This window comes from Ursus arctos, unplaced genomic scaffold, assembly GCF_023065955.2.
Source record: "Ursus arctos isolate Adak ecotype North America unplaced genomic scaffold, UrsArc2.0 scaffold_1, whole genome shotgun sequence".
NCBI classification, from domain to species: Eukaryota; Metazoa; Chordata; class Mammalia; order Carnivora; family Ursidae; genus Ursus; species Ursus arctos.
In genome coordinates, this window is record NW_026622763.1 from 88,013,173 (window position 1) to 88,026,229 (window position 13,057).

The window sequence follows — 13,057 nt, forward strand, 5'->3', positions numbered from 1 at the left end:
CTGTCCTTACCTAGGACTGTGGACCCAATGTTGCCTGAACTTCCTATTATCCAAGAAATGTCAAGAACATTTCTTTTTATTGGGACATTTCTCCATTTTAAAACATTGGCACTGAATTAAAAATTTTAAGAAATACTGGGTGGGTCTCATCTGGCTTTTGAGCACACAGGTTGGGACCTATGATTTAGACTCCATTTTACAGTAAACAAATTGAACTATCTTAATCCATCTGGGAGATGTAATAACATTATTCTTTATAAAAGAGGTGAGGAAATATTAAGTAATACGCTTCCATGACAGTAAGTGTTCAAAAAGTAACATACATTGTAGTAGTTTTCCCGGCTCCATTGGGCCCCAGCAATGAAGTAATGTGTCCTTCATAAAAGTTCAGATTGAGGTTATCAACAGCAATTTTCGAGCCATAGATCTTTGTGACCCCATGCAGCGCAACCCCAACTGTGAGATCTTTAGGTTCAGGCTCAATGTTGGAGGGAAAAATGTACTCAGGACCTGGAAGGAAATCAAGAAAAGAATTCTAAGCTCGCAAAGAAGGAAAAGGCAGCTAGAGCTAGACTTTTCCTTAATTAAAAATTGAAGACTATAACAATACAGCCCTCTAAGTAAAAAGAATTCTGGAAACAAATGATCTATTATCTTTAGCCTCCTTGTCATCTGGTTAAAGAATGAATGAGAGTGAGGAACCACGTTTTCTAAGGTTGGTATCACTCTTCTGTCAGAATAGGTAGTCCTAGAATACAGTATCATAATAATGAATTCTCCTTTATTCAAAGATCTCAAATATTAGTCTTTTTAAGTCTTGTTCCTCTCATCAGAAAAGATAATACCAACTTATGGAAAAAAATGTCTACAAGGTGTGATTTTATGGTGACAAGGCCAGCTCAGATCTGTGGCTTATAGATTCCAGTTGATTGATTACTATCTACATGTGCTTCAGGAATCACAAATAGACCATGGATATGGGTCATCCTTACTTTGTAAAGATGGCACTACTTACCCAATGTCAGTAAGTCATGAGCTTTCAATTGTTTGTGTCCAGTGTTGGTGATGGGTTATGATAAATTATCTGTACTTATAACTTGGTTACTCTATTTGACTAGTGACAGATGGCTGGAGTTAGGGGTGTAGTCTGTGGCCAAGGAACAAAATTTTTCTCTGTGTGTGTCTAACTGGACCACAAAGGGATCTACAATCTTGGCCTAATTAGCTCCATATGTTAACCAACTGAGCTAATGAGCCCAGAAAAAGCCACAATTTAATCTCCATAAGAGTCTAAACACATATGTGTAGACATATTCATCCATGACTAAAAGGATGATAATTTCACCATTTAGAAAAACCTAATTAAAATCACCAGTCATGTAAATTTTATATCACTTCTGTCATAATAATGCTTGTTGTTGACCTACTTGTCTTACTAGCAGATGGGTTGGTGTTCTGCATCATGATATTAGTAAACATAAGGCCATTGCTTTTCTCACGCTTCACGTCTGTACATCCCAATCGCTCCTTCCAATAGGAAGGAAGGACTAGAAAATACCACGGAGCTGCCACACCATATGTACCTGTAATGAAAATGTATTAGGAAGAGTAAATATTAGTTGATTGTTAACATGAAACATCAGAAACTAAACAACAGAACGTTATATATGGTTCAGAAAGTATTTTCATGTCTTTGATCTATAGCAAACTAAAGTGTAGTCTCAGTTTCCAAAGTAAAGCAAAAAAGGAAAGCTCTCTTTTATTCTTTTTTAAAAACAGCTTCATTAAGGTATAATTATATGGCATAAAATTTAGTCATCACAGTATAGGGGTAGATGATTTTTAGTAAATATAAAGTTGTGTAACCATCACCACTATCCACGCATTAGAACCACCACCCATGCATTATAGCTTCAAAAAGTTTTCTCATGACCATTTACAGATAACCCCTGCTTCTACCAAGTTCTAGACAATCACTGATTTGCTTTCTATCTCTATATTTGTCTTTTATAGGAATTTTATATAAATGGAACGATATTCTTTTACTCATTTAGAACATCAGGAAAATGTACAAACATCAATAAAACTGAATGGAAAAGCTCTCAAGCATGTTAAAAGTGGTGACTACTTGAGACCTAGGATGGGGGACTCAACTGGTGTTTTCCACTGGAATTTGGTAAATTCTCCTTAGAATTAAGAGACCTGGTTTTTGCTTTATCACATCTTAAAAGCCTATTTGAAAAGACTGGATTCCATGCTTCTTAATCCACTTCATCCTTTAAAGGAACATCAGATAACCAACAATAGCCAAACTATGGAGAGAGCCTAATTATCCATCGACTGATGAATGTATAAAGAAGATGTGGTATACATAGACAATGGAACATGACCCAGCCATCAAAAAGAATGAAATCTTGCTATTTGCAATGATTTGGCTAGAGCCAGAGTATATTATACTAGGTGAAGTCAGTCAGTCAGAGAAAGACAAAGACCATATGGTATCATTCATATTTGGAATTTAAGAAACAAAACAGATGAACATATGGGAAGGGGTAAAAAAAGTGAGAGAGGGAAGCAATTCGTAAGAGACTCTTGACAATAGAGAACAAACTTAGGGTGGATGGAGGGAGGTGGGTGGGGATGGACTAGATGGGTGATGGGTATTAAGGAGGGCACTTGTTGGGATGAGCACTTGGTGTTGTATGTAAGTGATCAATCACGAATTCTACTCCTGAAACCAATATTGCACTGTATGTTAACTAATTAAAATTTAAATTATAATTATAATTAAAATAAAATAAAATAAAGGAACATTAGAGAAAGAAGTCACCAGTGTATTATCTCATCCTGGAAAATTATGGTTAATTCTGGGATCTAAGTTGTTTTTTTTTTTTGAGACTGTATATAGCAAACCAAATATTAGAAAATCTACATTAGCTGATTTGTAATTATGAAAACTATATAGAAAAATATATCTGTAGGAAATATGTTCATACCTGGGAATACATTCCTGACATACCAAGCAATAAGGAAATAAATGAAAGAGTCAGCTAGGATTAGACAGCACAGCCAGCCAAATGAAGTGGTATCATCCTGAACTGGGGAACTGTACATATTTTCCCATTGAAGACCTAAAAAGTGAACACATATATTTATTCTTCTGTGAGACATACTGCAGTTGTGAACACTAAAATCCAGTTTTAAAGGAAGTGAGCCTACCAATGCCTTGCTCCTCATATCTTGCAATGTATTGACTTGCATAACTGAATGCTGTTGGGGACAGCAGACTCTGTGAAGAAAATAAACAGCAATGATAGTTCTTAAAGATTTTGTAAAAGAGGGATCTAAACATACTTAAAACTTTGGACACTTACATAGGAAAAATTGACACTAACTCCCTAAGTGCATTTAAAAATACAGAGGTCTCTTATCAAGCACGCTACCACTCTGAAGGAAGAGAGGAGGGAATAGCAGGAAACAAAAGCAGGAAAATTACAACTTGAAAAATATTTGTCAAAAATCCAAAACATATATCTATACTTAGTAAATGTTGCTTAGAAATTTATAAAATAGATAATTACAGGGTAATGCAATGTTAAGACTAAAATCAAATAAACCATTAGGAGCCAGAGGATGTTTTTACTTCATAAATTGATTATAGGTTAACAGAAGTACTATGAATTAAAATACACTAAAATACAAATCGATTGAATACTTATAATGCAACACATTAGAAATTTAATGTCGTTTTAATCCAAAGCAGTTAATATTAAATGAAAGTTATTCAACACTATTTCCATAAACACCAAAGTTTCAATACGACTCTCAGTGAGATTTATTTTTCTACTTTCCAAACTTCAAAGTATTCTTAAACGATTTCATTAAGTTTCTTAAATTAATTCAATACTTTTGAATTGAAACAGGCAGAAAAGAACTCAAAATTGATCATATACTGTCAGTGCATTTGTCTTTATGCCTATAAGTAATACTGTATGTTAGTTATGAAAACCATGAAAATTATTTATATAGGAGAATAACTCCAGTTATAAAGGTTTTAAGATATTTAAGGGATTGGACCAGAGAAGAAGTCAGAATTTTTGATGATCTTTAAAATGTAACACAGTACATTTTAACTATTCTTTCTTCAGAAATTATTTCTTAACAGAATTGCTGTTAAGAAAAGTCTCTTTTTCATTGTCTTATGCTTGTACAGTATACAGCAATATAGGAAAAACTATCATTAGGATAGTTAAGCTTATTTTGCAATCATAGAACCTTTCAATTAGATAAATGAACTTTCAGTTTAAGAGTCTAAAAACATAAGGAGAATCAATTCTTATCACACCCTGGCCATTCAGTTGTGACAGTTGACTCACCATGAATACTTTTATTACATAGCTCAACTCATCCTCAACTGTAATCAGAACAATAAATGGAAAAAAGGCAATGATGTAGATGAGGCTTCCAATCAGGGCTGCAATGTTGGTGTTATTGAAAAAGACACTGATAAGATAGCTCATGGCAATGACTGAGAAGCTATAGTCCGAAAAATACAGGAACAAAATGAACCCATTCGTTTTAGGAAGAATATTGCCAAACTTGAGTATAACGATGAGGATGACGATGGTCACCAGTAAAAATCCAATGCTCTCTATAAGCCAGGCAAAAAAGTGGCTGCAGGAGTTCACACCCATCATCTTCATGTACTGCAGAAAGGAAAAAGCGTTAGCCACTTTTGAGCCAACATTCTCTCAAATAGCAATTATTCCTGCACCGGGCCAAAATGCCCACGATACTCTTCATATATACGGAACCAGACATCTTAATGATTTTCATAAGTCAAGGATTTGTAAAATTAATATGACCATTTACATCAGCCCATTTTAAATTATATGCTTTCAGAGTGCCCCAGTGTAATGGATGATTTGGATGGTGAGGTTCTTTTTTTTTTCCAATTTCATTTTATAACTGGTATCTAACTGATGGATCCAGATTAAAGTAGTTTAGAATGGATTATCAAAATTTATGGTGTCTCCTGCAGAATTTTACAACATGAATTTGACATTTGTACAGTTATGAGTATTTCAAGCTCATAGAAAAACATGGTTGATTTCAAATTTGGTGTAGGGACCGAGATAATAAAACTCCATTTTTTAAAAAAAGATACATTAATGGACAACACAATCAGTACTCTTGTTCCTGAGAGAAAGAGAATAAACCTGACTCGTAAGAATTAAAACATGCAACTTTGAAGTGAGACTTTCTGTGTTTTGGCACAGTTTCCCCATCCTTAAGATCACTGGGTGTTTAGGGCAGGTCTGTCACCTATGTTTTCCAGAAAGACATTCATGCACCTGAAATGAACTCATGTATCTGAGATCATCTATACCTCTCTCTCAATTTATATTCTTTAATAACTCAGTGATATCCCTGGAGGCCGAGGCATTCCACTAAGGTAGAAAAACAGCCAGCATGATGCATTTGAGCGTTAACTCAAAGAGATTCTGAAAGATGTAAATTCCCCTGGATCTTGGTTGCCTTGAATTTGGTCACATGTTGCACTTCGGGGGAACCTGGAGAGCCTCATTTCCAGTTTTAACAATACATGATTAACGCTAAGCTTATGAAACTAACAGTCCATTTTAAAAAAGAACAAAAGAAGTGCTCCACTAACAGCTTTATAATCCAGTGTTTTGGGTAAAAATCAAGGATTTTCAATGTCCTCCTCCTTTAAAACTAACTTGTCTGGGGGGGGAAAAAGGAATGTGCTGAATCTTTTGCTCTACACGTGAAACAGTGAATTTTACTTTCTGCCTTTGCAACTTATCACATTTTGATAACTCTGCTGCTCCTCTTGTTGCCATGGAAACAGCTACCTGACTGCCAACAGTCTAAGCTGTGGGCCTTAAGCTAATCACCACTGAGAAAAAGCCTGTGACTTTTCCTCTTAACTTTGCCCTCTTCCTTACCCTCCTCCCTCCTTACTGCTTCTCTCCTCCCAGGCCCTCCCGCCCTTTGCAGTAAAGACTCAACTTATGTTTCCATAGGAATGGAAGGGTGGGTCAAAGTAAAAAAACCAGCATGGAGCAAAGACGCACTATGGAAGGTTTCCTCCAGTTGCTATGCATCTATCATTGAAAACGAAATTACATTTCGGTATGAGAAAATACCTCACAGGTCTTATTTTCGAAATTTTCTCTCTGCTCCCCAATCCATTTGAGAAAATTACCATGTCATGTTCGATGACTGCATTTTAGAGACACTCGCCTATTCAAATACGATCATGATATGTTAGCTTTTTTTATTGCCTTTCCTATTTGTGTTTTGAGATTTAACTGAGTTTATAATTAACTGGGGAGTTATGGGACCCATATAACTACTCCAAAGCTGATATTCACTACCTAATTTCATGTGGCTTCTATGAAAAATATCTTCTCTCCAGCAGTGTCTGTCAGTAGGAGACAATGTCAAAACATTTCACAAGGTGGATGTAAAATGTCTAGGACACTATCAAGGACATGAGATACAGCTGACCAAACATGTCTTGCTTCCCCAAAAACTGATAGCTGCAGTATAAAACATTTATATATCCAGAAAATTCTCCATTCATAGCCTTATTAAAAGATAATCTGGCAAACCTGAAGGCCAGACTACAGGTGTTTATCACTGTAATTTTGAAATTTTCAAGACTCGAAATCAGATTCCTATTCCTGAGAGTCGGTAAAAGTTGGAGAATGATCACTGCTTCTTACTGAAATGGACTGAGTTAGGTGCTTCCGAAAGTGTTTACTATTTAACATTCTAGCATGAAATTTCAGTGTTAAACTTCACGATTTTATGCCATGAGGAGAACAGCTGTTATTCATAAAGAGAAAGAGCAATGAGAGCATGTAAGTTATCCATAAATTATCCAGATTCACTGCCAGCTTCGTTATAATAAATAAGACCAAAGTTGCTGATGGAAGATGGCCCACAGAGAACGTCTGGCTACGCTTTCCTGGATGTCGTTGGATGCTCCTCAGAGTGACATATGTCAGGTGCCAGCTTTCCAGTCAAAGAATCACTTGTCTCAAGCCTCCCAAACCTGCCTGAAGCAATTCATCAATATCTGATAACCTGTTGCTCAAGGAAAACCCTCTACAGTGGTCAGAGTTTGCTCCAGTTTATAGCAGAAAATAATGAGAAGGGATTCTGTAAGATTGCCACATTCAAGAGAAGTTTATAGCAGAAAATAATGAGAAGGGATTCTGTAAGATTGCCACATTCAAGAGAAGTTTATAGCAGAAAATAATGAGAAGGGATTCTGTAAGATTGCCACATTCAAGAGAAGTTTATGCACAGGAATTGACATTAATGCTTTCAGGGAAAGAAATCACAAATATTCATATCTGTCAAGCACTAATTTGTAAGGAGTAATACCATTTTCTACCTCAACTAAAAATTTTCTTAACAGTAGATTTTTATATTATTGTTTTTTAGTGAGATATAAAGGATGTTGTGAGCACTGCCTGCAATGTTCCAAATCCCCACTCATATGATGGGTAGTGTCTATCAAGAAAGCTAAACACTGTCTAAAGTGAAGCACCAAAGAACTAAATCCCTTACATAATTCTTGGTAACATCTTTCCAGACCACAGATATTTTAGGTTATCTGAACTGAGATAGAAGAACTCCAAATTTTGTCTCCAGCTGAATATAAGTACCGAAATCCCCATAAATGACTTATATTAGAAGCTAACTCATAAATCAAGAAAATAATGTGAGAAAGTATTTTTCCGTGTGTTGTAAATCAGTTTTTGTATAGCCTTAATTTTTTAATTGGTAAAAGAAAGGAACACAGAACAAAACCCAACTGAAAGCCATTTCAAAATAGTTTTCTTATCTTTTCTTTTTTAAACTACAGGCTTAATTTCATCGACAAACTTATTGGGCATTAATATTTGCGCTAATTCCTCAAGTTAAAGGAATTCACTGGAGTCATACTTTAACAAGGGCAAGGATTAAGGGCTTCATTGAAATAGCAACTACCTTGGTTTTCTTGCCCAGATTTAACAACAATTACAGAACGAAAAAGGTTTTTCTTTTTTTTTTTTTTTTTTTTACCTTTTTTATTTAATTGGAATGAGAAGGATGCAGGGAATTAAAAGCTTTAGAACTTAGTGGATAAAAATGATGGTATTAAAAAGTGATTTTGAGTCTCTGGTAACCTAAGAGATTTTCCATCATCATCTTCAAAAGCCTTTAAGGGTCTATGCCACGAAAATAAGACTGTGAGAAGAAAAGCAGCTATGCTGTGGAAAGGTTTGGTTGAAAGTCAAGACATTTTGAGTTCCAGACCTAGATCTACCACTAACTAGCTCCTCAGTTTTCACAAGCCACCTCTCACTCACTGGGCTTAGCTTTTTCACTTCTAAAAGGCAGGAGGTAAGATGAGAACCATGGGCAGTACAGGAAGGCTGAGCAGGAGGCACTGAGAATATTCCACTCATTCCACCCCTGGTTCCATCAATTCATCTCACAAATACACTGCATTCCTTTGAATTTAGGATGCTGCTGATTTTAAGACATGCCATTATTTGACATGGCAGCAAGAAAGAAAAATCACCACCAAATAAATGATGATACCTCATCAAATGCATCCCAATTTCAGAGGCTTTAAGAAGCAAGGAAAAAAAAATCTTGACCTTAGAATTGATAAAGTATGGATGATTGAATGCCTTTCTTGTTATGGCAGTGAGAGAGCCACATTCTGGAAATATATTGCTGAATTAAGTCTAGATGGTAAGACTTAGAAAGTTTAACGGATTGAGTCCAAGTGAACTGGAAGATTCAAAGCCTGATTCTCTGATTCCAAGTTCAGTGATCTTCCACTATATGACTTTGACGGCCAAGATCGGGTAGTTAAATTTTGTAGGTAGATGCATGCAAAATGAAGACACGAAGCTACCAAACAGAAACTGGTTCGTCATTAAAAGTATGTCTTTCATATCTTCAGTTAAGAAAGAACTCTTCATTATGCTTTGATTTTTTTGTGGCATCTACAGATGCACTCAAAAAGCATCATCGTCAGACACAAAATAATACAGTGTGCGTATGATATATACACAATAGAATACTTATATTTACTGGGTGTTTCTACCACAAATACTGCTTTTAAGATATTTACTTTGAAGTAGAAAAGAACTCAGTTTCTATCACAGTTTCCTACTTTAAAGTTTCCCTTTAGTCTGTGAAGAGTCACTTCTGAGTACCAGGAACCTGAAAGTGAAATATAAGGTAGGCGCTTGCAACCAAAATTCTGGTTTAGGGCATGGATTCAAGTTTCTAAATTGGAATTAAGAATGCATTGCACACAGTCCTGAACACAACAGAGCTCAAACCAGCTGATAACGAGTTTACCAAATTATAACTGAAATATAAAAATGCAGCTGTGAGGATCAGCCAGAATTCAAATACAAAAGGTAAGAAGTATAGGTTCAAACTCTAGGACACCCCTGGAAACCCGAGGCTGAGCTCACAGAAAACATGAAGCAGTAATTTGTACCTTATGAGGAGAAAGAATCAATAGCCTGGAAGCACTGGCAAAGTCGGTCTGGAAAGCGCAAGTGGGCTAACAGGTTACTCTAACCTCATTATGTCAGACTGTCAGCCAGGCCTTGCAAGAATTATTGTGCCCCAGTTTTGAAGTGTTTCTGCTTTCTTTTCGCTGCAGGAGTGAGTGTAAGAATGGACACATTACAGGATGAGCAGATAACATAGTTCTTATTCCAACACAACCCCCAAATCACACAACGCTTTTTCATAAATTCTAAAAAGTAAGATACCTGGGATCTGGAGATAATGACGAGGAACATGCTCCAGAACAGATCATGCTTTACATCCCAGGTCCTGTCTTTCATCATTATACTATTAACCTGGTCAGTAGCATAACATGAAATTCTTAGTTGCTATAAATCATGAGTCAGTGGAAGACAGAGAAGAAGAAAATTGAAGAAGACAAGGTATACCAGAAAGAGAATTTGCTTCATGGGAGCTGGAACAAGCCATCTGTTTGTCTATGGCTATGTGTCTATGTCCATATATCTGTATCTATTTTCATTTGGACTCATTTAGTTACCATGCCAACAGTCTTCCTGCCTTACTAGTTATTACTGTTATTATTTAAACTTCCTGAGTTAGATCCTAAGTCCTATAGGAACTTCTTGGACAAAATTACTGCTAGGATCATAAATTGTACTCAGATGTTATTCAGAATTATTTATATTTCATTTTTCAGAGGCACTTATAAAATGACTTCTATGTAACTTTATAAGAAAAAAAATATTGCCGTATCAGCTGCCTTTGTGATTCATAAAATATTTCTTTTTAAATTCATGAGGAGCGGGTCAGGCTTTCTGAGTTTGTATAGCCATGATGAAAATCATAGTAATTATTACACAAACGGATCTTATTCATAATACGAGGAGAGTCTCGACATACCTCATGAAGCCGGAGATCTTTCTCATAAACAAGCTTTTTTACAAATGCAGCTATAAATACAACCCAGGCAACCATGAGCACAATTGGAAGAGAATAAGAGACACTGGTTAGGAAGCTGTAAGAAAAACAAAAACATAAAAACAAAAATTCAGCAACCCAAATGAGTACCATCTATGCAGATTGTAATATATAAAGAACACATCCCCTCTTACAGTGAAATTATACTCCTGTTTTGAAATTGAGAATAGTCATTAATATTGCTCCCTTATTTATGAAGTGTGAAGCTGACTTAACAGTACACCTATGATTTTCTTACTGTAATGTTGCAAAAGTGAAAAACAGCTCCGGACTGTTAGATAAAATTACCATATTGTTTAGAGCGTGTTTGAGTAGGTCCTGTCTAGGAAAATAATTATTACATAGATATAATTGCAAAGCTCAAAACCCTTCTGTCTAAACCAAATTCTTATCTAAAAGGCAGATATAAAATTAGATGATGATTGGTTTATCTAGCTAAAAGCTATATCTTCCCAAATTACTGTATTTATCTACTCTTTAGAAGCTCATAGTTATTATTAAACTAAATTTCCCAAATGAAATACAATAAAACTCAAAGCACTCAATTTAAAATGCAAACAAAGAACCCGGATTCCTCAAAATCATGCCCCAGGAGATGTTTCATACACAGTATAGCAATGTCTTTCCTGATAATGTGCTAAACTAGGCAGTCACTGGACGGCTGCATCGGGCTCCAAATATACTCCTGAGTGGTCTCCCATGACACCAGAAAGTTCCAATGCAGTGTTTCTCGAAGTTAACCATGCATCACAATCACCTGAAGGGCTTACTAAAACACAGATTTCAGAGCCTCACCCATGAGCTTCTGATTTATTTTATCTGCAGTGGGATAAAGTATTTGCATTTTAAACAATTTCCCAGGTGATGTCCATGTTGTTGGTCCAGGGACCATAGTTTGAGAACCATGGTTCTGACACTAGCCACCTTTCTATGGGGTAAGGCAAATGAATAGTTTTCAATGAGAGGAACTCTAAATTGACCTGTTTTCCATAGTAGTCTCCACTGACATTTTCACTTGGAGAACAGTACCAAGGCCATTTCCTTTTTAATCTGTAAGGCTAAGGAATTACCTTCAAGTTCCTCATGAAAAATGCAAATATTAATGGAACATGACATCACCATCATTCATTATAACTTTAACATCAGAAGTGTATCACCATCAAAGACATGAGGATTATTTGGGCTTTTTCTTTGGAAGAGGGAAGAGTGAGGGTTGGGGCCATATCCAATTTTTTTGGTTCCTGGGAAACTGCCTGGCATGGGGTAGGCACTTAAACAATATTTGTTGAATGAATTTTCTCTTGGTTCAGGTCCAGCCCTAATGGTGTTTCTGGCCGTAGAATTAGGCAAAGGCCCTCATTCGTTAATAACATATTCCCTGTAATGTTTCTTCCAAGTGATTGTGCATTTTAAGACTGGTTTGGTTTAGCTTTGGTTTAATATAAGGAGAAAATGCTGGTTTCCTAATTGAAGGGCCAGTAAGGTACTAGCTATACAACTTTGGACACGTTACTTAACCCTTTTGGATTTCAGTTTTTTCATCAGGAAAATATGCTTAATACCACCTGCCCCCTCTTACCTTACTGGGGTTGTTGGATAGAACAAAGGAAATAATATATGTGGGAGCATTTGTATGCAATAAAGAATTTATATGTATTTGGAAGATACTATGGTCATACTCTCCCATGAAGAAAGCAGAGTACAGTTACTTTTCTTCTTAAAAAAGAAAATCCAGGTACCCACCATCCTAGGTGCCAAAATTTACAAGGGGAAAAAGATGAGCAGGAAAATAAGATGAGAATTTTCTTTTAATTGAACCCACAGGTCTTTACTGTTCACGCAAGCCGTTGTGGTTCACACACAGTTCAGGCTGCAAGGAACTGACCGGCCACCACAATAAGCAGCTAACCTTGGCAGCCCATGGATGGAATCCTCATCCGTCTCCCCGTATCACTGCTGCACAGAGGGTTACGTGACCTCATTTCATCTATAGCTCTTGAAGCAGCCAGAGGAGACAGACGCATCGATAGAAATAAAAATGAAAAAAAAAAAAAAAAAAAAGCCCAGAACCATCCGAATTGTATATAAACTGCAGTAATTGGGCTGGATAGCAAATGCAATTTCTGTTAAGTGATATTCAGCCTCCAGCTTTTACGCAGGAGGAGGAGCCTTACTATGATCAGAGTGGAGGAGCCAGTCACTGCTACTCGACTGGCAGAGTTTTTGACCATTCAAATTCAGTTGTCTAAACCATACTTTACACTTTTTGTCCATTTAGCAAACCATTTTCCTTACTTTTATTTTTCTTAAGATTTTATTTGAGACAGAGAGAGAAAGCAGGAGCAGGGGGAGAGGCTGAGGGAGTAGGGAGCTGAGCAGGGAGCCCCAGCTGGGGCTCGATCCCAGGACATTGGGATCATGACCTCAACTGAAGGCAGACGCTTAACCAACTGAGCCACCCAGGCGCCCCAGCAAACCATTTTATTTATTTATTTATTTA

General features: G+C 36.4%; 1 protein-coding gene across 1 annotated transcript in view; it reads right to left on the minus strand.

Moving 5' to 3' along the window:
* Positions 1–13,057, minus strand: part of ABCA12 (ATP binding cassette subfamily A member 12) — a 172,368-nt gene that overhangs the window by 45,432 nt on the left and 113,879 nt on the right. Inside the window, exons 23-28 of the mRNA XM_048213947.2 lie at positions 10,480–10,594; positions 4,377–4,706; positions 3,220–3,289; positions 2,997–3,131; positions 1,428–1,583; positions 324–510 (exon numbers count right to left, since the gene is read on the minus strand). Coding sequence (XP_048069904.1) covers positions 324–510; positions 1,428–1,583; positions 2,997–3,131; positions 3,220–3,289; positions 4,377–4,706; positions 10,480–10,594 — 993 coding nt within the window. The remainder of the gene's footprint in view (positions 1–323; positions 511–1,427; positions 1,584–2,996; positions 3,132–3,219; positions 3,290–4,376; positions 4,707–10,479; positions 10,595–13,057) is intronic.